General features: G+C 31.2%; 1 protein-coding gene across 1 annotated transcript; it reads left to right on the forward strand.

The window, feature by feature from the left end:
• The first annotated feature begins 3,222 nt into the window (after nucleotides 1–3,222).
• Nucleotides 3,223–5,687, forward strand: LOC136979137 (uncharacterized). Its single transcript, XM_067275064.1, has 2 exons — nucleotides 3,223–4,552; nucleotides 4,615–5,687. Exons 1-2 carry the CDS (start codon nucleotides 3,223–3,225, stop codon nucleotides 5,685–5,687), a joined length of 2,403 nt encoding a protein of 800 aa, XP_067131165.1.
• The last annotated feature ends 20,762 nt before the right edge of the window (nucleotides 5,688–26,449 follow it).

The following is a 26,449-nucleotide window of genomic DNA, read 5'->3' on the forward strand; positions in this document are numbered from 1 at the left end:
TTATTATAGAATTTTTACATCAACAGGATGATATACTAAACATAAACCAATTATTAGAAAATTTAATAGAAGAAGAACTTACGTTTCTCACATTGATGATCAATGGCAAGCAGATTTAGTGGATATGCAGAAATTCAAAAGATATAATGACAATACAAATTACATATTAACTGTTATTGATATATTTAGTAAATACGCTTGGGCTATTCCAATTAAAAAGAAAACGGGTGAAGAAATATCTAAAGCATTTGCTAAAATATTTAAGGAAAGGAAACCGGAAAAGCTACAAACAGATAAAGGAACTGAGTTTATCAATAAAGTGACACAACAGTTGTTCAAAGATAATAATATTCATTGGTTTACTACAGAAAATATAGAAATAAAATGCTCAGTAGTCGAAAGATTTAATAGAACTCTAAAGACGAAAATGTGGAAATATTTTACTGCTAACAACACTAAAAAATGGATAGATGTTTTAGATAAATTAATTAAAAATTATAATAACTCTTATCATAGATCAATAAAAATGACTCCTGTAGAAGCGAGTATAGAAGATAATGAATCGAAAGTTTATGAAAATTTGTTTAAAAGAAAAAATATATCTGAATCTTCTAAATATAAAGTAGGTGACACAGTTAGAATATCTATATATAAAAAACCATTTAAGAAAGGTTATTTACCCTCATTCACAGAGGAAGTATTTATAATATCTGAAGTGTTGAAGACGGATCCAATTACTTATCGAATTAAAGATTTAAATAATGAAGAAATTAAAGGAACTTTTTATGAAAATGAATTAGTCAAATATGATAAAAAAGATAAAGTTTATAAGATAGAAAAAATAATTAAAAAGAAAGGAAATAAATATTTAGTTAAGTGGTTAGGATATCCCGATTCATTTAATAGTTGGGTTGATAAGTCTGATATTTTTTATATTAACGTCATTATTTTTTATCATCTCCGATGACGTCATTATTTTTATGATGACGTAATTATTTTATGACGTCATCACTTACGTCACTAGTGCAAAACATTCCATCGTGCACCACATTTCATCCATCTCTTCCTTTTATTCTCCCTGCCCCCATGTCTGCTATTCCTATACCAGAGAAGTAACTCTGGCTTTTACTAGTTGTCCTTACAGACGGGCATTCTCGGGAGAAGAGAGAGGATATGGATGGAATGTTTTAGATATTGCTGCAGCACCCACCGCTACGGTAAAAGAACTATACTACACAATACCGTTTCCTGCTGGCTTAAGGGCCCATCCACCAACAGTCTGCGATAATGAATAGCATAGACACATCCAATATACTATACGAAAGTGAACGGTATTTATACTAACCACTTTTTTGACATTAATATTGATGGTGTGGTTTGTTTTAGTATCATTTCTCTATTCTTGTAATTTGAATATTTTAATCAAATTTGGTGTTTTGTTTAATTAGAATATGAACTAATAAATTACTAAGTAAAATGCGTTTTTATTAAATCATTTTTCTTATTTTAAAACAGTAAATGACCTTGTATTAAACACGTCATCAGCAACTTCCTCTATGTCCTTATCAACAACTGTTTTTATGAAGCAAGATATTTAACAAAATTTTTCCTTATTAAATGAAGCAGTGTAAACGTTGTAAAATAAATAAACCGTTCGAAGAATATAGTAAAGATAATAATTCTAAAGATGGATATTTTATATGGTGTAAACATTGTACTAGTGAATACTATAAAAATTATTATACTAAAACTAAAGACATAAAACAAGAATTAATAGAATGTGAATGTGGTAATAAAATTTCTAAATCTATACTTAGAGAAGCATATGAAAAATGATATTCATAGAAGGCGATTAAATAAAATTAAAAAGTGTAGTGATTGTAAGGAAGAAAAATCTTTCGATGAATTTCATAAAAATAAAAGGAATACTGATGGATATGCTTATATTTGTAAGGCGTGTTTATTATTGAAAAAATATTGAACGTGTTTTTCCTCCTAATAAATGGAGCAATCTACGTACTGATTCTGACATCTGCATCAATTTTGTAGAGATAATAATCTTAGAGGTTATTCAAGATTAAGGAAAGCAGACTTAATTGATTTTATAGAGAGATATAAATTTAGTAATATATTTAACTTTTATGAGGATATAATAACAAAACCAAGAAAAGAAAGAGAAAAGCAAATAAAATGTGACATCTGTAATCATTACTATAAACCAACCTATAAGAATCTCCATCTTGAAAAGAGAGAACATAAGAATGCTTTATACAATGGTGAAGCAATCCAAGAGATTGAGACAGCATTCGAATCAAGATTAAAAACATATTCGATTAGGAACATGACTAATCATATCATACCAAGAGAATTTTTAGAAGATGTGAGAGAGATAGTTATTAGAAAGATAGCAGAGATACTGAAAGAAATGGACTTGAAAGTAAATTTCAAATTTTTCTGTGAGTACCAAAGAGAAAATGAGAAATGCAAGCTTTTCATTTAAAACTCAGAACGAAATCATTTTAAAAACAGACAGATTTGAATACTTATTATGATAACGTGATTGATAAACTAATAAGAGAGATGGATGAATTTGAAACAAAAGGATCTGGATGGACTTTAATAGAAATAAATAATTTAGAGCTAAGAATCAATAAATATGTTCCATTTAGAGGATCATCTTATATTGAATTACCAAAACAAATCAAAGATAAGAAAGCTGTATTGAATATTAAGAATGAAGATGAAGAATGTTTTGCTTATTGTATAGCTGCATATTTAAATCCAGTAGAGTAGAAACAATCATAATCCTGGTCGAGTTAGTAATTATAATATCAAGTTAATTAAAGAAGCACTCAAAGGAATCCAATCACCTATTGCTTTACAAGATATAGGTAAATGTGAAAAAAGATTGAATATATCAGTGAATGTTTATAGTTATGAAGAGCACTGTATAAAGATAAAGAAAGGAAAAGAAAAGAAAGAAAAGAAGAAGAAGAAAAAAATAAGAGCTATGAAATATATCCTCTAAGAATAACAAAAAATAAATTAGATAAGCATGTAAATCTGTTATATATAAAAAATAAAGAAAAATCACATTACTGTTTGATTAATAGTCTATCTAGATTAGTCAGATCACAAATCACAAAGCATGAAAAAAAGATTTATATATGTGAAAGATGTCTAACGTACTACAATTCTGCTGAACAATTAACAAATCATGAGATGGATTGTAAAGAAAAAAAGATGGGAAAGATTAAAGTGATGGGAGAAACTATTTTATTTGAAAACTTTAAAAAATCAATGAGGATTCCATTTGTGATATATGCTGATTTTGAGTGTTTAACTAAGAAAATGGAAACATGTCAACCAGATCCCTCTAAGTCTTTTACAATGAAATATCAACATCATGAACCAATGAGTTTTTCTTATTACATAAAGTATGTACATGGAGAATATAAGGAACCAGTTGTATATAGAGGGCCTGATGCAGTAAAAAAGTTTGTAGAGATGTTGAAAAAAGAAGTTGAGGAAATCGAAAAGATATATGAAGACATTAAACCAATAAATATGACTGCAAAAGATGAAGAACATTTTCAAAATACAAATATCTGTCATATATGTGATGGAGAGATATACGGAGATAAAGATAAAGTTAGAGACCATGATCACTTAACATCTAAATACAGAGGACCAGCCCATAATCTATGTAATTTAAAATATCAAAACCCTAACTTTATACCAGTATTCATTCATAATCTAACTGGATATGACGCTCATTTATTTGTTAAAGAACTTGGATATGATGAAGAGTCAATTGATTTGATACCAAACAATGAGGAGAGATATTTGTCATTTAGTAAAAAAATTGGAAAAATGAAACTTAGGTTTATAGATTCATTTAGATTTATGGCAAGTAGTATTGATAAACTCTCTAGTAATTTGAAAAAAGAACAGTTTAGAGAAACATCTAAGTTTTTTCCTAATCACCTATTAGATTTAGTTATAAGAAAAGGTGTTTATCCTTATGACTATATGGATTCGTGGGAGAAATGTGAAATGGATAAACTCCCTCCAAAACAAGAGTTCTATAGTATATTAAATGAATGTGGTATAACGAATAAAGATTATGAACATGCTCAAAACGTTTGGAAAGCATTTAAGATTAGGAATATGGGTGAATATTCTGATTTATATGTGAAAACAGACGTTCTAATATTGTCTGATATATTTGAGAATTTTAGAGATGTTTGCATTAAAACATATAAATTAGACCCAGCATGGTATTACACAGCACCAGGATTATCATGGGACGCGATGTTAAAAACAACAAAAGTTAAATTAGGTCTAATAATTGATTATGATATGATTTTGATGATAGAAAAAGGAATAAGAGGTGGAATCTCTCAATGTTGTAATAGATATGGAAAGGCAAATAATAAGTATATGAAAGATTATGATAAAAACAAAGAATCTAATTATTTGATGTATTTAGATGCTAATAACTTATATGGATGGGCTATGAGTCAATATTTACCAAATGAGGATTTAGATGGTCTGATACAAATATAGATGTAACACAAATACAAGATGACTCAAAGACTGGTTACATTTTAGAAGTTGATCTGGAATATCCAAAAGAATTACATGATTATCATTCTGATCTACCTTTAGCTCCAGAGAACAGAATACCAGATGGATCAAAACAATCTAAATTATTAACCACATTATATGATAAAAAGAAGTATGTGCTTCATTATAGAAATCTTAAACAATATTTAAAAATGGGGATGAAACTCAAAAAAATATATAGAGTATTAGAATTCGAACAATCAGATTGGTTAAAGAAATACATAGATCTGAATACAGAAATGAGAACTAAAGCAACTAATGATTTTGAAAAGGACTTTTTTAAGCTAATGAACAACTCTGTGTTTGGAAAGACAATGGAAAATATAAGAAATCGTGTTGACATAAGATTATGTTGTAAGGCTAAAAAAGTAGAAAAATTAATTGCTATGCCAAACTTTAAACATCGAACCATTTTTACTGAAAACCTATGTGCTATTCACATGTATAAGATAAATATAGTCTTTAATAAACCTATCTATGTAGGAATGAGTATATTAGATCTTTCAAAGCATTTGATGTATGATTTTCATTATAATATAATGAAACCTAAATATGGTGATAATATAAAACTGTTATATCAAGACACTGATTCTTACATTTATGATATAAAAACTGATGATTTCTATCAGGATATGAAGGGAATGATTGATTACTTTGATACATCTGATTATCCTGAGAATAATCAATATGGTATACCAAGAGTTAATAAGAAGGTGTTAGGAAAAATGAAGGATGAAAATAATGGAAAAATAATGAGAGAATTTGTTGGTTTAAGAGCAAAAATGTATGCTTTAAAAGTAGAAGATCAGGTTACAAAGAAATCAAAAGGAGTAAAGAAATGTGTTGTTAAAAATAGGATATCATTTGATGATTATAAAGACTGTTTGTTTAATAAAACAGAACATTCTAGAACAATGAATCTAATTAGAAGCAAGAAACATGAACTTTATTCAATAAAAGTAAATAAGAAGGCGTTATCACCACATGATGATAAGAGATATATATTGGAAGATGGAATTAATACATTAGCATTAGGACATAAATTTTTTCTTAAATAAATGGACAAAAGAATAAAGAGGGCTATTGATTGGGATAATTTTTCAAAACGAGAGAATTTATCAGAAGATTTAATAAGAGAGTTAAAAGATGAAGTTAATTGGATTTGATTTCAATATTTCAAAAGTTATCAGAACGTTTTATAAGAGAATTTCAAGATAGAGTTAATTGGGATTCAATATCACAAACACAAAAATTATCTGAATTTTTTATTAATGAATTTAAAGATAGAGTTAATTGGATAAAAATATCAGAACATCAAATTCTCTCTGAAAATTTTATAAAACAACATGCTGAAAAAGTTAATTGGCAACTCATTTCTATACATCAATCATTATCTTCGAAATTTATCATAGAATATGCAGATAAAGTAGATTGGGATGCAATATCACGATTTCAAAATTTAGATAATGACTTTATTAGGAAAAATGCTCTAAAATTAAATTTAAAATCACTTTTAAGATATCAAACCATATCGGAACAATTACTCGATGATTTAGATCGATTAAATGTATTAGACTGGAAAACAGTTGTTAAATATCAAGAATTATCCGAAGATTTTATTATAAAACATAAAAATAAAATTGATTGGTGTGATGTGATTTTAAAGAAAAGATTCTCAAACGAATTTATTGAAAATAATTATAAAAATATAGTTGTTTCATTGTTAGCAAGAATTTGTAGTAAATAATCTAATATTGGTATTAATTCAATACGGTGGGAGAGAAAGGTTTTATTATATTTGGAAGGATGAAAGAGGTAAATTTATGCATATTGATAGATAATTTCCTATATTGAATTTTTTTTAAATAAATTTTTTCCTATATAAATGGAGACATTGAAGAAACTAAACAATATTGGAAAACTTCAAAATATTCCAACAAAGAAATTATATGAATTGGAAATTGATTACGAATATCCAATTGAATATATTAAAACAATATGCACTCGCTTTGGTGAGAAAAATTTAGTAGTTCTTAGAGATAGAGAATTGGATGAATTTCAAGTTTTTCTTCCTGATCGTTTTAATAAAAAATTAGAGAATGAAGATTTAGATGAAGATGAGTAATTTTAAATTTGTATACAAGGGTATGAGAAATTGTGGGAATAAATATATAGCTCATATTATTGAGTTTGTTTGACTTTTTTTATATTTTCTTTTTATAACAAATAAATTAATTTTGTTTACATTTGTTGATTTTGTTAAATTTTAAGATTTTTAAATTTAATGAATTTTTGTATAAATTCAATGAATTTTAGTATTGATTTTGATTAAATTCATATAATTTTTAAGATTTAAATTTTTGGGGCAGAACCTACATTTCTGTACTACTATCGTATATAAAGAAGTACTGTGAAATTAAAATTAAAATACTTCATTTGAAAACTAATATGACGTTTTTTTGCCCGAGCAATGCCGGGCTTATCTGGTAGTATTTGTAATATTCGAGACAACCGAAGCGAACGCAAGAAGAAGTAATGGTATGTGTTGACGACTTTCAAAATTCGAAACTACGTAATTTACTTTACTTCTTTCCAATAGTAAAGTCTTTTGATAATGTACAAACTCGAGTGGGGATTAAGTGAACAAATCGGACAATCGTCACGAAACGATTCCGAATGAGATGGAAAGGGGGCTCCCGCAAGTTGTGTATCATTTCGGTATTTCCCTAAAGTTTTCTGAATAATATCACAATAATTTGGAGCAAGTTCTGCACCTGTGAGCTAACAACAGCATCATTCAGTGACAGAGCTGACTGTTTTAGATGATGCTTGGGAACTCAGTTAATGTTACCTGTGGTAACAAACATGGCGGCTCATCTCTGAAACAGTGGAGATGCACATTCTAACTTAACCTATTCTAATAGACGGCCGGATGGCCGAGCGGTCAAGGTGGCAGCCTACCGCTCTGGGGGACCCGGGATCGAATCCGAGCGGGGTCGAAAATCCCCAGGAATTTTTCGGGGGTGGTCCGTTCGGATATGTCGGGCCCCGTCCCTCACCACCCGGTCGCCCCATTGTGGGCCTGGCCGAACCCATAATGGGCCTTCTAAAAAGAGGCCCTCTTAGTGCCCACAGGGCGGAAAGAGTTAAAAAAAAAAAAAAACCTATTCTAATAAATTACCTCTATTTAATAATTTGGGTTGTCAATAATTGTGGTAGTTTATTAGAATAGGTTAGGTTAGAACGTGCATTCCCACTGTTTCAGAGATTAGCCGCCATGTTTTTTACCATAAGTAACATTAACTTGAAACTGGTTCCACGATATCATAAAAGCCATGGTCAAATAATGTGAATCACTTTTCTCTCTACATAAACTTTTCAGTTTAAACGATCTCAGCATAAGAAAGCCTTCTACCGTTTAAGTCATGATAATCCTTAAGTCCAACAGTTATGTTCGAGGGACAACAGCGAAGGCACGATTCGTTCCGTTTCTAGTAGAAGATTGTTGATTTCGCTCATTTTCGACCTTATATTTCGTAAACCATCAATTATCGTGTCACCATCCCGTAATCTCTACATAAAAACTTTTTCTCGTGTGAAGACTGCAAAGAGCAATGGTTTTCAAAAATCAAATGTCAAGAATGAGATGATAACACTTGTTGAAGCTGCTTTTAATCTCATACTTTCTAAAAGACTTCGTTACTTCTTTGAAGAAGTAAAGTAAATGATATTGTTTCGGAATTTTTAAATTGTCAATTTGTAATCACATAGCAATGTAATGTCAATTTCGCTTTTATCGTCCTGATTATCACAATGAATGAAGTCAAGACATTGTTACTGTACTTTTAAATATTGCGTTATTTTAAAGATCATCCAGAACATGTGAAACTGATTTCAGTTTGGTGACACATTCTGCCTTCATCTGATCTGTTAAAAGCATTGCTCTCTGCAGTTTTGAATGTTAACGCAAAGAGAAGTTTATATGTAGTGATTTCCCTTTCATTCGTACTTCGATTACAGCTTTCCTTGTGCATCAAGTTTTCTGGTTTTTGACTGTTCACAACCCGAAAGTTGAAGTTGTAATCGACGGTTTAAGAAATATAAGGTCGAAAGTGAGCGAAATGAACGATCTTTTCTTAGAAACGAAACAAATCGTGCCTTCGCTGTCGATTTCCTGTCCCTCGAACATAACCGTTTGGCAATTACGTAAGGATTATCGTGACGTAAACGGTAAAATATACGGTGCGCGTTACCAAAGGATACTTGTACGCGAAACCTGGATTATATGCGATTTTTCGGACACCATCTTCGTCGTCGCCGACCTCCCGGATATAGCCGAAGAAAAGGCGCAGCGGCGACCAGCGACCTCACCCTGTTCTACACAAAATCAGAAACAGGCTAGACGTCGTCAGGTAGCGACAGGAGGAGACTCTGTCGAAGATGAGTGCAGGATCTGTTTTCTTGGCCTTTTTGGTAGTTACAGCGTGTTAGAGATAGCGCGAAATAAAAGAAGCATGCTCTGTTTATATAGGAGCGGCGTCAGAGAAAGCATTGCCTAATTAGTCGTGTTAATCGGGCTTTTCTTTGGCATTTGCCGACGAGTATCGTTAGAATATGGCTTGCCGCCCGTTAAACGCGCGACAGGCTTAGCGGAGAGAGCGGCGCGAGTCCCGACGGCACTCTGCTGAAGTGGCGGTCGAGAGGTGGCACACTCGTGTTTAGCGGGGTTTTAGGAGTCTCTAATCTGTTGTAACAGAAAGCATACGAAACGCAATTTTTAGTTGTACTTGCGGAAATTTTCACTTTTAAATTTTACTCCATTTTTGAGGGTCTCGAAAAGTTTACATATAGTCATTTTGGGGGGTTTATATCTCGCGAAGGGTTGCCCACACACCCATTGTTTATTAGACTTTTTTGTTCCTATCAGTATGTTCTACAGCTCTGTTAAAGTCACAACCCCCTCATTCGGACCTAGAATTGTACCATGAAAAATAATTTTTTTTTCGACAATTAGAAAGAAGTGATTTATGTTTGGATATAAGTGAAGGCATGTATTATAGGTTTACTAATTTATTTTGTGCATATAATTAACTCTTTCTAGTTCCGAAACATTTGTTTTTTAGTGTTTTAGAGCCATTTTATTTAGACATGTCTACCAATTTAGTGCTATAACGTAAGAACTACATCAAAGAAAAATACAAAGTTTAATTAGCAAGTAGTCCCTTTACTAGCAAATTAATTTCTTGGTAGAATTTTTTATATTTTAAGTGTAATTAGATAAAACTAAATGATTGTGAATATAGAAAAGTAGAATATGGCAAGACTAATTGATAAAAGTATTATTATGTATTTCTTAAATAGAAAATGTTAGAAAAATTTATAATTAATACCAACTTTTAATTTTTTCGTTCATATCATTCAACCCAAGTACGGCCGCGTCATTACACTCTGGGCACCACTCTTTATCTTTTCTTGCTTTACTAAATTTTTTGCTTTATTTGCTTATCAAACAAACACCTATTTCTCTGCTGACTTGTTAAAAATTTTATGACAATTCATTGATTCCGATACTGCCGTTTCTGTTTTGTTTCTTGTACAAAAAAATGTCAAGATGATTCTCAGTTAAGTATTTTAGACATTCAGAGTAGGTATTCTTAACTAAGTTAAATAATCGAAAACTATACACAATAACTAAAAACGTTTTTTATGTCAGAGACAAAACACAAAGAGAATAATACTAATAATTTTGTTTAAATTGTTCTACTTATAGATTTTATTGAATGACTTGGAAAACATTGATAGACCACTAATAACACAAGGATTAAAAGGGACAGCAGATGAGTCTCTTCTAATGAGGTTTGCAAAATTTTATAGACTTATTGAAATTCTTATAATTTATGTTATTGTTATTAGGTAAATAATGCAACCCGTGATGTATGTATTTTTCTGGGATCATATACTGAAGCTCTTATTGTGTACATCCAATATCTTCTAGCTATTTCTGTTATTGTGTTTTTTTTGTATCCTAAGGCTTCAGCTACTCATACTGTACAAGTAGCTGAAGCCTTGGAATACAAAAAAAAACAAAATAATAGGAATGTGGGATGATATAGAATGTGCACAATAAGAGCTTCAATATAAGATCTCAGAAAAATCACAAAGTTTATATATAACAGTAGTATGAAAAGCATTATGAAAGGAATTGCAGACTGTAAGGAGTCAAGAATAATTCTGAAAAGAGCTTCGAACTTATATAAAATTTTAAGAAATGACAAAGATTACATCAAGAAAGAAAAATAAGCAGGGGTGTACAAGATTCCTTATGAAAACCTACTGCCTAGGAATCAAGAAAGTCACAACAACAAGGAGTTTAGAAGTAAGACTCAAAGAAAACAAATATAACATCAGAAAAGGTTCTAACACAACAGTACTTTCCCAGATGGCTCAGACTCAAGGCTCGATTGTAAAATGAGATTTGGGAGTACAAGGGTTTGACAATGTCTGAAAGCAGACATTGTCAAACTCCTTGCACTCCCCAACCTTAGCAAGGACCACTGAGAAAATTGAAATATACAAGAGCAAACTGGAAGAGGCTCGCATAAATGCAAGGGATGCAGAAGGCCTACCATCGGCTGAGAAGTTTATACTCAAAAGTTTACCATGAACTTGTAATTTATACATTAGTCTATAGTTGCACATTATATCAATTATACCTTAACCCAGTGGTTCCAACCTGTGGGGCGCGCCCCTAGGGGGGCGCGAGACTGTTGCAACGGGGGCATGCAGCTGTTTCCAAAATATCATTTTCGAATACAAACCAAAAAAGTCGAATAGGTGTCAAAAAAATGAATCAGCAAAATAGGTATAGGCCTACGTAATCCACAATCCTCGCCGTGAATTTTTCGGGTACAAATGCTAAAACATCCATCCATACTCTTGCTGAAACGAAAACATCTTGCTTTTGCGTTTGGAGCCGAGCGCCGGCGGGGCGAGGAAACAAACGACAAGCACTCGGAACATCCCGGTATTCTCGTGCTTACTCACGCCAAACTTCAGTAAACAGAGGCATCTGATTTTTTTTCTGTTGTCTATGAACAGAATTAGTTCGTTAGTAGTGCTTGCGATAACCACGTTGATATATAGAATGAAACACTTCGCTTTGGTAACTTCTGAATTAATATTGAGGTAAATTTCATAACTGTTATATTAGTACATTATTAACCAGGAAATGTTATTTTATTGTTGAGGTAGTTTATCGGCACGAGCGTGTAGTGCCAGGGTTATAAACATCCGAAACAATAAAATAACATCCTGGGCAAGGTTAATATACGATTTTTTCACTACTAGCGCATTTTTTACTTTCTCGTAAATTTGTTTTTTTACATTTAAAATTATTATTTCTTATAATAAATAATTATTTTTATGTATATTCTTACATAATATTGTATATTATTATGTAGCCCATTAAATAAATTTATAATATCAGTTGAGTTAATTTATAAACTTAGATTGTTTAGAAAAATTAAGGGGGGCGCAACAATTTTTTTTTTAAAAGGGGGCGCAGGAACAAAAAGTTGGAAACCACTGCCTTAACCTTTTCCATGCAGGAAACTTTAGCATTAAGTAAAATAGGTGGAATTTGTTATGCGGCGCATAGACCATGAACGCTATTGACCATTGGCAAAATAAATATAGAAAAACGCTATTGACCATTGGCAAAATAAATATAAAATGGTCGCGTTGCAGGATTACGGACTTTTGCCCGGTCCTGCAATGCTTCAAATGTTGTCAGTATAACCACTCTGCAAAAGACTGCCCACAAGCTTCATATACATGCAGTCAATGCATGCAAGATCACCCTTTCAAAAACTGTCCTCATAAAGAAGAAGGCCCAATTTGCTGTAACTGCCACCAAGACAAAACAAGGACTTACAAACATAATGCACGTGATAGTAAATGCCCAGTTTACCAAAGAATAAAAACTCTAATCTCTCTAAGAACGGACTATGGAACAGAATAAAAATAACAAATTACGTATTTTACAGTGCAATTTAAAGCGTTGCATTGCAGCTACATCTTTACTTGGTGAACAACTGAAACATTATGACTTAGCATTAATGCAGGAACCATACTGCCGGAGAAATATTCCCTCATGCATCCCTACTTATTGCCCAATACTAAAATGAACAGAACAATATTCTTGGGCTATTACCCTTGTGCCGAATACAAGTATATCAATCCTTCATCATACTAAATATAGCAATTAAAATATTATTGTCTCAGAAGTTCTAATTCGTGAAGAAAGAATTATAATCCTAAACATATATATTTCCTGGAGAAGCAAACAGTGAAGGATATCTCGAAGACTTGCAACAGATCATTGAGGCTTTTCAAGGGATTCACATTATTATAGTAGGGGATTTCAATGCTCACTCACCGGCCTGGGGTGGGGATAATTTGGATAGAAGGGGTCGCCTTCTGGAAGAATTTTTCGCCCATAATAACCTCCTGATCTTAAATGATTCCTTCTCACCACCAACATTTCATTCCTCAAGAGGAGAGTTGTGAATTTATGTGGCTGTATGCAGTGAAGGTTGTTACACAAAAATATCAGATTGGAGGGTACTATCTCACGAAACACTAAGTGATCATGATTACATATCGTTTGACATAACAGGCTCTGAGGACGAACGTGATCAAATCTTTGCTCCTCGATACAGATATGTTTTAAAAAGAGCAAAATGGGCACAAATGAAGAATTATCTTGAAAATAATCTTATAGCACACTATCTAGAAGACAGCAATAAAATTAGAAACCAGATAGATACCAATATAGAGCTTATAAAAAAGGCTTGTGAGACTTTTATTCCAAAAATGGTGGCAAACAAGAAAAGCGTTCCCTGGTGGACACCTGGACTTAGCGACTTAAGACACACAACAAGAAGATTAAGAAAAAGGTTCCAAAGATGTAGAGATAATAACAAAAGAATCCAATATAGAGAAGAGTACCTCAACAGTCAGAAGATATATAAGAATACCATCAAGGAAGAAAAAATACGTAGCTGGCACAACTATTGTACAAAAGCCTCAACCAACCCATGGGGATATCTGACTAAAATGTGCAGCAATAAACTACGCAAGACAAAGATTTTAGTAGATAACAACACAGGAAATAATCCTCCTTTCTCTAATCCAAGTAATGACTACGCAGTTAGATATTTTCTGCCCTGGAGATGATCCCACTCTAGATTCAGAATGGCAAAATCAAATCCGCCTGGAAAAGGAGAAATTGGACGATACTGAAGATATTCCACCCTTTACAGATGAGGAAATTACTATAGCATTTGGAACATTGGGGAAAAATAAAGCACCCGGACTAGATGAAATTACGGCAGAAATTGCCATAAAGCTTTGGAATCTGATACCACATCACTTAAACAATATATTTAATAAGTGTTTGCAATACGCCATTTTCCCCAACGCTTGGAAGAGAGCGAAAGTTGTACCAGTACCTAAAGCTGGAACTACTGATGTCCGACCTATCTCACTATTGTCAATATTGGGGAAAATACTTGAAAAACTCGTTACAACAAGATTACTATGGTTTACAGAAAATTCCAGACAACTAAGTGATAAGCAGTATGGATTCCGTCCCCAGAAATCAGCTGAGGATGCAATTGAAAATACAATAAGAAACATTCACAGCCTACTCCAAGAAAATAAATACGTCCTAGGGGTCAGTCTAGACATCACAAAGGCATTTGACAGCGCCTGGTGGCCCCTAGTGACACATCAGTTGCGGCAAATAAGGTGCCCACGTAATTTACTAAACCTACTACTAGATTATTTTAGAAACAGAGAAGCGATCTTCCAATACGGTCAGCATGAAGTATGTAAAAAGGTTAATAGAGGATGCCCACAGGGTTCAGTATGTGGACCACTACTATGGATTATCACATTCGATGCATTTCTAAAGAAAGATTTTGGAGAAACTTGTTGTACGGCATACGCTGATGACGTTATGCTATTACTTGAGGGAAGATCAAGAGCAGATCTTGAAAAAAGAGGAAACTTAATGCTAAATAACATCTACAGATGGGGAGTGCAGCATAAACTTAACTTCAATACCTCCAAGACCAAGGCAATTATATTCAATAAACCACGAGAGAACAATCTATATCTAAGAACTCCTATACTTAAAATGAATGGTGAAACAATTAAAGTAGGGAAAACATTGAAATATCTTGGTGCTGTACTGGACTATAGATTAACTTGGGGAGAACACATTGAATATATAACTGACAGAACTGGCCTCATTATACAATCATTTTCTCAGATAGCCAAGAAAGATTGGGGGCTATCAAACGAAGCTCTCTCCACCATATATGATAGTATTTTTGTTCCAACCACTTTATATGCGTGTGGCACATGGGGATCGGCAGTTAATAAAGTACATATAAAAAGAAAATTAATCTCCTCACAAAGACGAGCTCTACTTTCCCTAACTAAAGCCTTTCGCACTGCTAGCAACAACAGTATTCAGGTAATTGCACGCAAGCTACCAATTGATTTGGAAATTACTAAAAGGAGAAAGAAACAGCAACTCAAATGGGGAGATACAATTCAAGTGGGATCAACAACAATAACTGCGAACGAATTCGAACAACCTTATCCTTACTGTAATACCATGTCTCCTGAAAATCTCACTCTTAATACTCTTGTCCGACAGATCAATTCGAATATTAATATATTTACAGATGGATCTAAAATGGATGGTAAAGTAGGATGTAGTTTTGTAGTTTATGACCGAAATTTGGAAATACATAATCAAAAATATCGACTGCATAACAATTGCACAGTTTTCCAATCAGAACTTCTAGCTATTTTAAAAGCCACAGAATGGGTGAATGAGAACCTACCAAACAACAATATTCATATACATACAGACTCTTTCTCTGCATACAATATCATTAACGGCATAAAGCTACATCCTCTTGCGGTTGAAATAAGAAACAAAATCAAAAATTCCACATGCGCATTTGAACTGTCCTGGGTTAGATCTCATCACGGACTTATGGGCAATGAGAGAGCAGATTCTCTTGCTAAGGCAGCAGCACAAGACTCCACCGTCCCACTTATTTATAACAAAATTAGCCGGATTACCTTACGCCGACTTCTTTGGGAAGAAGCTATTAACCAATGGCAGATAAAGTGGAACGAAAATGATCAATGTATTACTTATCAATTTATACCAGACCTAAATAACTTTTTTAAAATAAAATGGTTTGTCCCAGATTATTATACAACTCAATTATTCACAAACCATGGAAAATTCGCAAGCTATCTTGCCAGATTTACAAACAGGGCATCAAACCAATGTCCAACTTGCATGATTGAAGATGGCACAAGACATTATGTATATGATTGCATAATGACAGAAATAGAGAGAACTGAATTACGACAGCTTTTGCAAGATTCAAACATAGATTGGCCTTGTCACCTCTCAAACATTTGGATCAATCATGAGACATTCTCTGCATTTCGAAGACTAGCCAGGAAAACTTACCTAGTCACAAGTCAATTAATTCAAAGCTAATTGATAAATTTTATAGTTAATGGTCTCATTGTTAAGTAAATCCTGCTCGTTTCTAACTTGCCAGTACTACCTGCAACACACATCAACTTACTGCTGATTAGTTTCACGGATGATCGTTCTCCTATCCAAATTTATAACTAATTCGTCTGTTCTACCTGAAACGCCTATCTATCTATACTGTTGATAGATCACATAAACGATGATTCTCCTCATGACATTAGTGACCACAACCTCTTAGTGACAGTGCAGCGATGTACTACATGTGTTCTACAGACTTTAATTTACGTAGTACTATCACAAACTTTAAGTGACAGTACAGTGATACCCGTCTGTGTGTGTACTATAGACTACACCCGACCCAACTGTGAGTAGACGATGATACATCAAAATAGAAACTTACAGGACTACAAGACTTGAAAGGACATCTGTTCAAAACGATTGGTAAGAATTTATGAAACAACACCTGTAGGATGGTATGCGTTCATTTGAACTAACAGTATTTACTTAATTATAATATTTATCTAATATTACTTAATTATATATATATATATATAAATGTATTTAAAAAAAATGTATATATGTATGTTATATATGTTATGTATGTATGTTATATATGTATGTTATGTATGTATGTTACTGTTATGTCGGGAATCAATGTTGAAATCTAATATTATCAAGTGTACATATACTCATTCTGTAATTCTAATTATAAACTTTGAAGGACTTCTTCCTGGTAATGCTATAAAGCGGAACCAGAGTATGTGCGTTTGCAGATTAAAATAAATAATTGAATTGAAATTGAATTGAAATGCGGCGCATTTTTGCGTTTTTTGGGTAATTTTTTAAATCGCGATATTTCGCTTCAATATCGCGCTATATTCAATCTGATTTTTGTGTTTGATTAAAAACATATTACAGTTTACGATTATATAATTTTTAGTTTTATACATATTTAAAATAATATGAAGTTTACGAAACAAATTTGAAGGTTACGAACAAAAAAAATTAATTTACAGAGAATCGCTGAACTTTGTACATCTGTAAGATAGAAACATCTGTCCTCTATTAAACAAAACAAACCGCAGCTTTCTACCTAGAGCGGAAGAGAAGCTATTGCCATTATTCACACTATGTCTCTAATTACTTAGCTGGGAGAGTAGTCGATTGTTATCGTAAAGCGAGACCGATTAGTCAGCTGTACGACTGTGTCAGTCGTAGAGCTTTGCTCTTACTTTTGTAAAATAATAAAATGTATTCAAAATATATATGAATTCATTTGACAAAAATATTTAAAGCCAAATTAACAGCGCGAACACTTTCCATAGACTTACTATAAGAAGGTGGAGTTTCGCAGAAATATTTAACGCTAGATAGTTTTAAAAACATATTTACTCGTTTAAATATTGTCGAGTTAGCTGATTTAATGTCAAAGTGCATTAAATTAATTAATTAGAATTAAAAATCGATTTAAAAAGCGAATTTACAGTGATTGTTATCATTTTACTTCGAAGGTGGAAGGCGGGGCTTTTTGCAACGATTTTTTCGTTTCATAAGTCTGCGATTAGTTATAGTAACGTCAATAAAGACAGAAGAAACTCAATAAAAGCCCAGGGGTGGTAACAAAACGTTTATTGGCTTAAACAAAGTCAATCGACATACAGAAAAGCGAATCAAAGCTAAGATCTCTGAAAAACTCGAATATAACGCAAATTAATCAAAGTTTATGATTAATTTTTTAATTTGGACCGATCGATCCGTTCTGCATCACAGATAAACGAAGAAGTCACATGATACGGACCGATCAGTACCTAACCGCATGGAAAGGGTTAAATAATATAATGTTTAAAGTATTAAAAACATATGACAGTTTACAACTGTTTAATTTTTGATTTAATACAAATTTAAAATAATAATAAAATTTGAAGTTTACGAACAAAAGAAAAATAATTAACTTACAGAGAATCGCTGAACTTTGTACATCTGTTAGGTAGAAGAATCACACTTCTTTCAAACAAAACAAACCGCAGCTGTCTAGCTAGGCTACAGAAGAAGTTATTGCAAATATTCATACTGTCTCTAATTATTTAGCTGGGAGAGGAGTCGATTGTTATTGTAAAGAAACACGTTAAAGTTTACAATCATGTATTTTTGATTGAAATGGTGAATATTTGACACTGATTTTAATATTTTTCAATGCTTTATACGATAATACTCTAAAATAAGTAATTAGTTAACCTCTTAACAGTGGGAACAGTCAGCTGTAGCGCTACCACTTAGTTGTGGAGCTATAGCGTGGGAAATTTTTTAAGAATTTTTCCACGCGTTTTTCTCGTTTCCGTTTAGGAAAAAAAATTTAATTAGTTAAGTCTAGTAGAGAAAAAATCGTTCTTTGTTGTCACATAATTTTTTTATATATAAATTTTTTTCACGGTAATTTTTTTCTAAAATTTTTTTTTTAAAATTTATATTAAATAAACTCTAATAACCACCACCTTATAAGTTGCTGAGAAAATTTTTAATTAAGAAAACGAACGTTTTCGGTCTATTCAATAGACCATCATCAGGTTAGAACATATGAAAATGGAATACATTATAAATAGAACATCACGTATAAAATTCAAAAATACAAAAAAATCGTTAACATGCGAACCAATCAGAATAAAAATTAAAACGTAAATAGTACATAAGTGTAAAAATAAAATAACATACTACATTGGCTAAACATTAATTAATAACCAATAACATTAATAAAATAATTGATACATTATAAAAAAAACAACAAGTGTAAAATAAGAACTTATTACTCGTACTCATGTACTAAAATTATTTATCCTAACTGGATGGTAACTCTTCCAACTAATTAAAATTAGAATTAAAGGGCAAAAAATACCCAAACGTAATTAACAAACACATAACAATATTAAAGTTATTAGTACACGCTAAAAATCATTTAACAGATAATAAAATATTAAGGATCTCCAAATACAAAACACATCGCAAATCATGAGCCATTTGTAAGTCTCTTAATTGCAAATTTCCAAGCTGACGGTAATCCCTCAGCGTCCCTGGCGTTAATGCATCTATTCTCGAGTCTACTCTTGTAAATTTCTATTTTTTCAGCCGTCTTTGCTAAAGTTGGAGAATATATTTGTTAGTGGTAAAGTGGTTATATTTGTAAGTTATATTAGTGGTTAAGAAAATTGAAGAAAAGGTTCTGCACAACTTCAGAAACAGTATAGTTTACTACAAGAGATATGTTGACGATATCCTTATAATTTGGAGAAGTAATCGAGGAATTAGTACCTTTATAGAAAGAATTAACGATAACGAAGACGGCCTACGTCTGAAACTAGAGCAAAAAAGTTCAGTGGAGGTACACTTCTTAGACATCAATATCACTTTTAAGAGAGGGCATCTATCCACTAAAGTGTATACTAAACCCACACATAGCCCACTCTACATCCCGCCACAGTCAAATGATCCATTTCGTTATAAATTGGCAGCCTTTCGCACCTTAGTCAGGAGGGCTTTTACTTATTGCGATAACGTTATGGACAGGGTTAACGAGATCGACAGGATCATGCGAATAGCAGAGAGCTTGGGCTACAGAAGAAGCGTAATTAATGGTATCGTGAGGAAGTTTGAAAAGAGTGACACAAGAACCTCTAAACAAAGACCTAGTGGATATACCAAGTTTACTTTCAACAAAAATGTACGGGGCATTATGAAGGAGATAGCGGACATTAAAAAATCAACATTGATCTTCAAACGAGCCCCGAACCTCTACAAAATTCTGAGAACTGATAAAGGGAAGATTAAGAAAGAGGATAGAGCTGGGGTCTATAGGATCCCTTATGAAAATCAGCAATTAGGACTAAAACAGGAGTATATAGGGGTTACAACAAGGAACCTAGGTGTTAGAATCAAAGAGCATAAATATGATGTAAGGAAAAGTTCTAACGCAACTGTTCTGGCCCAGATGGCCCAGGCCGAAGGATCCGTCGTTGGATGGGAAGAGGCGGAAATCGTCAAACAAATATATTCTCCAACTTTAGCAAAGACGGCGGAAAAAATAGAAATTTACAAGAGTAGACTCGAGAATAGATGCATTAACGCCAGGGACGCTGAGGGATTACCGTCAGCTTGGAAATTTGCAATTAAGAGACTTACAAATGGCTCATGATTTGCGATGTGTTTCGTATTTGGAGATCCTTAATATTTTATTATCTGTTAAATGATTTTTAGCGTGTACTAATAACTTTAATATTGTTATGTGTTTGTTAATTTACGTTTGGGTATTTTTTGCCCTTTAATTCTAATTTTAATTAGTTGGAACAGTTACCATCCGGTTAGGATAGGTAATTTTAGTACATGAGTACGAGTAATAAGTTCTTATTTTACACTTGTTGTTTCTTTTATAATGTATCAATTATTTTATTAATGTTATTGGTTATTAATTAATGTTTAGCCAATGTAGTATGTTATTTTATTTTTACACTTATGTACCATTTACGTTTTAATTTTTATTCTGATTGGTTCGGATGTTAACGATTTTTTGGTATTTTTGAATTTTATACGTGATGTTCCATTTATAATGTATTCCATTTTCGTATGTTCTAACCTGATGATGGTCTATTGAATAGACCGAAAACGTTCGTTTTCTTAATTAAAAATTCCTCAGCAACTTATAAGGTGGTGGTTATTGGAGTTTATGTTTTTTGCTGAGTATGTTTATGTTTTATATTAAATTTTTTTGATTTTTCATGCGATACGATTTTTTCAAAACTTTTGAATTTATTTTAATTTTATATAATTTTTTAAAGTTTAGGCATTTAAGTCATGACAATATTTTCAACCTGCAAATCAAATTCAAGAAAATGTAATTGACAGTAAACGAATTTCATCCACAACAATAGATGACGTAAAGTTTGTCACGTTTACAACTACGACGCCTGGCGAGCTTTCCCCTCCAGACAGAAATGTTGGTAAAGGTCGTCTCGTGTTCTACTTTCTGTAGAAGTGACGTAATCATTGTAAATAAAAGAAAATTTTAGTATATCTTTTATTTAAAATTTTAAAATTCGTCGTTCAAATTTACACCGAAATATTAAAGCGGTTTAAAATATTAGCATTTGGTAAATAAACTTACTTCACGTATAATAAATTTGAATAAATTAAACTTTAAGAAACAACAAAACAATGAAAAAAATGTAGAAATATTTTTATATTCATCTTCAGATTTATTACATATGAGATCGTCATTGATCAATATTTAATTTTGAAATCAATATTTATCATTAGCATGCATCAGAAAAAAAATGCAAAACTTCCCTAAAACACACTTTACTGAGAGGGTCAGCTTTACTCTGTAAAGTGAACAGTCCTCAATCCAATGTGCGACCTACTTTCTCTAACATAGTAAAACGAAGTAATTTACAGTACAACAATACACATGAACACTAATCATAATAATCAAATTAAATTGTTAAAGGATAAGTTTTTCTAAAAACCTCTAATCGGTCTTTGATGTAGTTCTACGTTTTAGCACTAAATTGGTACACATGTCTAAATAACACGCTTATAAATACTAAAAAACAAATGTTTCGAAATTAGAACTACATAATTATATGCACAAATAAATTAGTAGTCCAATAATACATACTTCCACTTATATCCAAGTATTATATCCAAAGATCAGTTCTCGTTAATTGTCGAAAAATAAATTATTTTCAACTTTTCTTTCTAAATTTAGAACTAATTCACAGTAAACTTTACGCCTTAGAATATCCATTACAATCAACGCAAAATCTATCAATCCACGTAATAAAAATTTATCGCAGTGAACTTCAAAAGATAATGAGAAAATACAAACACTAAACCACACTCCATGAAATCTGGCGCGAACTGATCATATACAATAGACAAAACGAAAATGCTTTTGTCCAATGTCATCAGGTGACAAAAAGTTTCTAAATAAACGCTAAAAGTTTTAAAGAATTCTTCCACAAAAACCGATGAATTTAATTAATACACAATAACTAAATCTGTTTAATAAAGATTAATAATTTACCATTATAATTATGCAAATTAGATATAAATAAGATCATTGCGCAAAATCTCCCGTGAAACATCGGATGACTGTTATGTCACGTGGCTTTGAAGCTTTTCTAAAAGCAAAACACTAAAAATTTTATATAATTATTTTACTAATCCAGTCAAATTTAAGTAATATAAAATGTCTAAATCTGTTTAACCCTTCGTCACGCGCCTAGTGCCGATTCCGCACCAATCGATTTTTAATTAGTTCGTGTAAAAATTCTAATTGTCCGAAAAATCTGAAAAAATTATTACCTGTCTAATTTTTCTTCAATTTTATGATGCGCTATTCATTTTTTGCTTAAAGCGTTCCGTTATTTTTAATTAATTATTGGTGCCGAATCGGCACTATGGCGCGCGTTATCGCGGATTTCAATTTTGAAATTTCCCGCCAGTCGTTGTTACTAAAAATAGCCGCAGCGGTGGCGCGCGCGCTTCTTTGTTTATAATCGCGTTATTTTAAAGTGAATTACTTCTAATAAACTGAAATTTGACCGGAAATAATTTAATTTCTTACAATGGTATTTTTTAATTATTTTTTAAAGTTTTATGACACCATCACAACATTTCCCTGAGTGGAAGAACACAATTAGAAAGTTAACACTATATGAACGTATTCATTTTTTATATTATCTATTTTTCTGTATTTTTTTTATTTTCTGGGTTAGGCATAAGGGCTTGCTTTCACGGATTTGCAAACAGGACCTTTTGGATAAAGTATCCAACAAATGAATGACATTTATTGATATATATATCAATAAAAGTTGTTCATTTGTTGAATACTGCATCCAAAAGGTCCTGTCTGCTAAATCAGTGAAAGAAACCCCGTATGCCTAACCTAGAAAATAAAAAAATTAACTTTTTTGCACACGCTAATTATAATTTTTGCAATACAAGATGTACATAAAGTTTTAGCATTGTATAATGTAAAATGTATAAACGAATAATAGAAATGAATATTTAAATGTATAAATAAATAATATATAATATAATTTTATTTGTATTACCAATTTATACTGTTTATCTTAATTATTATTTATATAACTCTTGTATTGAAAGTAGAATAGATGTAAGCAAGAGACGAGATAATTGACATCCAGGCGACACTTAACGCCTGGATGTCAATTATCTGGTCTCTTGCTTATTCAGAGATCGGCGTGAAGTCCACCATCGTTAGGATTATTATAGATCTAATAGAATAGATGTAAAAAACATTTTCGTGTAGTATAAACATTTTTTTTTCTATTATATTTTTGATCCGTTTTTTTATTTTTTAAATACAGTCAGTAATTAATATATATTATTCCTATATAGATTTATTAATTATAATAAACATACACTATTTAATATTATATTAAAATAACACTCTTTAATTAACATCTGAAATGAAGAAGTAATTGAATCGAGTCCCATCGCCATCTTTAGTAACGCGCGACAGTAATTAATTGATTCTGAGCGCGTCGCGTTGCATCAATTTAAATAATTTATAAAAATTAAAATTATAAATATGTTTATAAAATAATTGACGATATCTGTTCGCAATAGTATTGTAAAACACACTGTACTTATAGTTCAGCATTTCTGATAAATTTTAATAAATATTTGAATTTTCGTATATTTTATATATAAAAATCGAAGAAAAAAACATAAATTTGTAAAACTTAATAAAAAAAATATCTGCAACTTCATAACACATATAAGTATGAGAATCCATCAAAAAAAGATAGTTAATAATAATTAAAATCGAAAAAAAAAATAAAACTTTCAAGGTAAGGTAATTTCTGTCGTAAAATGTGAGGTAAGCGATCACGTGACGCCCGTCTCCCCATCTTCAGTAACCAAAACGGACGAGGTTGAAATAAAAGCCTAATCACCAGTAGAACTAAAAACATACATCGGCGCGTGCCTAGAGCAATAAACTTGAACGGGAGCGAAGATGAAACACGACACTTTGTAATTTATGCTAATTACCTTCTAATATTAAAAAATTAAAATCATCAATAAATTATGATGAAATTAAAACTTTTTTGACTGAATTCGATTACAAACATATTAATAAACTGGATTAAAGTAAAAATACCCGTTTTTCGACGCTAAATTTTTATTAATTAATTTTTTAATTTGGTGCCGATTTGACCGAGCGCGCGTGATTTCATTTTACTAATCCAGTCAAATTTAAGTAATGTAAAATGTCTAAAGCTGTTTAATAAAGATAAATAATGTACTATCACTAATACGCAAATTAGATACGACAAAGATCACTGTAAGAATTATGCCAGCAAATTGATCACATGACCGAAAGCTAACACCAAGAAATATGAAGAAATATGTTTAAAATTTAATTTTTCAGCTTACATAAACCGTACAATAAATGAGTATTTCTTTGAAAGAAGTCGATATACACGAATAAATAATAATTATTTAATAATGCTTTTATCCATTTAAAGTTAATATTTAAAATTAAGCAATTTAATCTGTGTGGCTTTTATAATTCAGAGTTTCTGAGTATTTTACTGTGAAATTCAATTTAGTAAACAGAAACAAAGTTAAGCTACTAAGTATAAACAGCACAATACAATAATTTATACGTAAGTTGAGTGTAAATACAGAAAAAAACAAATTATATCAAAGATGGGACAAACAAGCTTATATCCCAGAACAAAGCTAATAATTCGTTGTTACTTTCAGCCTGTTCCTACTTTGACTGTTTTATGTTGGTAAGAAGTTAATATTTTAAGATGTTCTTAGAGAAGAAAGATAAAAGTATCGAAATATAATATTCACACACACAAAACTATTCATGTATGTTGACATTGAAAATTTGAAATGAATTATAGAATGTCCTGGGTAGACATATCGTGTGATTCTCTGTTTCTTCTGTCTTATTTTGTTTTTCTTCGTGAAAATATGATATTTTTTAAAACTATTGATAATATAAACATTTTGTTTTGTTATATATTACCTTTAATTACAGATGCAAACTTTAATACATGGAGCATGTGAGAAAGTGTTATTGGATCGATTATTACATTTTTATGAATACATCTGAGACTAATGACAATATATATTAACCTAGTTTAAGTGTCAATATTTTATTTAAAATCATTTTAAACGTTATTATTACATCAAATTATGAAATGGAATATTCCAAGTATAAGAGTAAGTGGGAGGGGAAAGAAGCCATGCGTGGGAAAAGATGTGTTTTTATCTAAATTATAATAAAATTTACTTATATTTACGAGATATATGTACAATTTTCTTCTGGAAAAATGTATCTTGATAAAATTAATTATCTACATGAATGAAACTTTCAATAATACATTAGTTACAATGACTGTCGTTCCATTTCTTACCCTTTCTGTAGTGTCTTATGTATTAAACATAGTTTCCTAAATTATAGCATAATAATGTGTAAAAACACTAAAAATTGTTAATTTGTAAACGCAGATACTATCACATAAAAAGCAAACTGTACCTTCTGTATATTTAACGTCAGTTATTCGCAATTGAATTTTTCTAAATAAACCTGTTTAATCTGTAATTTGACAGAAAGAAATTGTTTATGGCCGTATTTCATATATCTAATGTTTTTCTCGTAATATTATTTAAAATATCGAAAAAATATACATTTTTAATATGGACATACATCAATATTTTTATTTCTGAATATTATATTTTGATACTTTTATCTTTCTTCACTAAGAACAATGTACTTTTATTTTAAAAAATTAACTTTTTACCAAGATAAAACAGTCGATGTGGGAACCAGGCTGAGAATGACAATGAGTACATGAGCTCTGTTTGAGGGATGTCAGCATATTCGTCTCATCTTTGATATAATTCGTTTTTTCTGCATTTACACCAAATTTACGTAAAAATTATTCTATTGCCCTGTTTATAACTAATAGCTTGTCTTTGTTTCTGTTTACTAAATGGAATTTCACAGTAAAATATTCGGAAACTAAATTATAAAAGCCAAACAAATTAAATAGCTTAATTTTTACAATATCCACTTAAACTGAATAAAAGCATTATTACATATTTATTATTTATTCATGCATATCGACTACTTTTGAAGAAATGATCATTTATTGTAGAGTTTTTATAAGCTGAAAATTATTCTGTTGT

The sequence above is a fragment of the Centruroides vittatus genome, unplaced genomic scaffold, assembly GCF_030686945.1.
Source record: "Centruroides vittatus isolate TY-2023 unplaced genomic scaffold, ASM3068694v2 contig_579, whole genome shotgun sequence".
NCBI lineage: Eukaryota > Metazoa > Arthropoda > Arachnida > Scorpiones > Buthidae > Centruroides > Centruroides vittatus.

Bases quoted from the DNA above. Each gene is read 5' to 3' on its own strand.
- LOC136979137 (XM_067275064.1), top strand. From the start codon at position 3,223: ATGGATTGTAAAGAAAAAAAGATGGGAAAGATTAAAGTGATGGGAGAA. The intron at 4,553-4,614 runs GTCTGATACAAA...GTTACATTTTAG, and splicing joins ACCAAATGAGGATTTAGATG to AAGTTGATCTGGAATATCCA.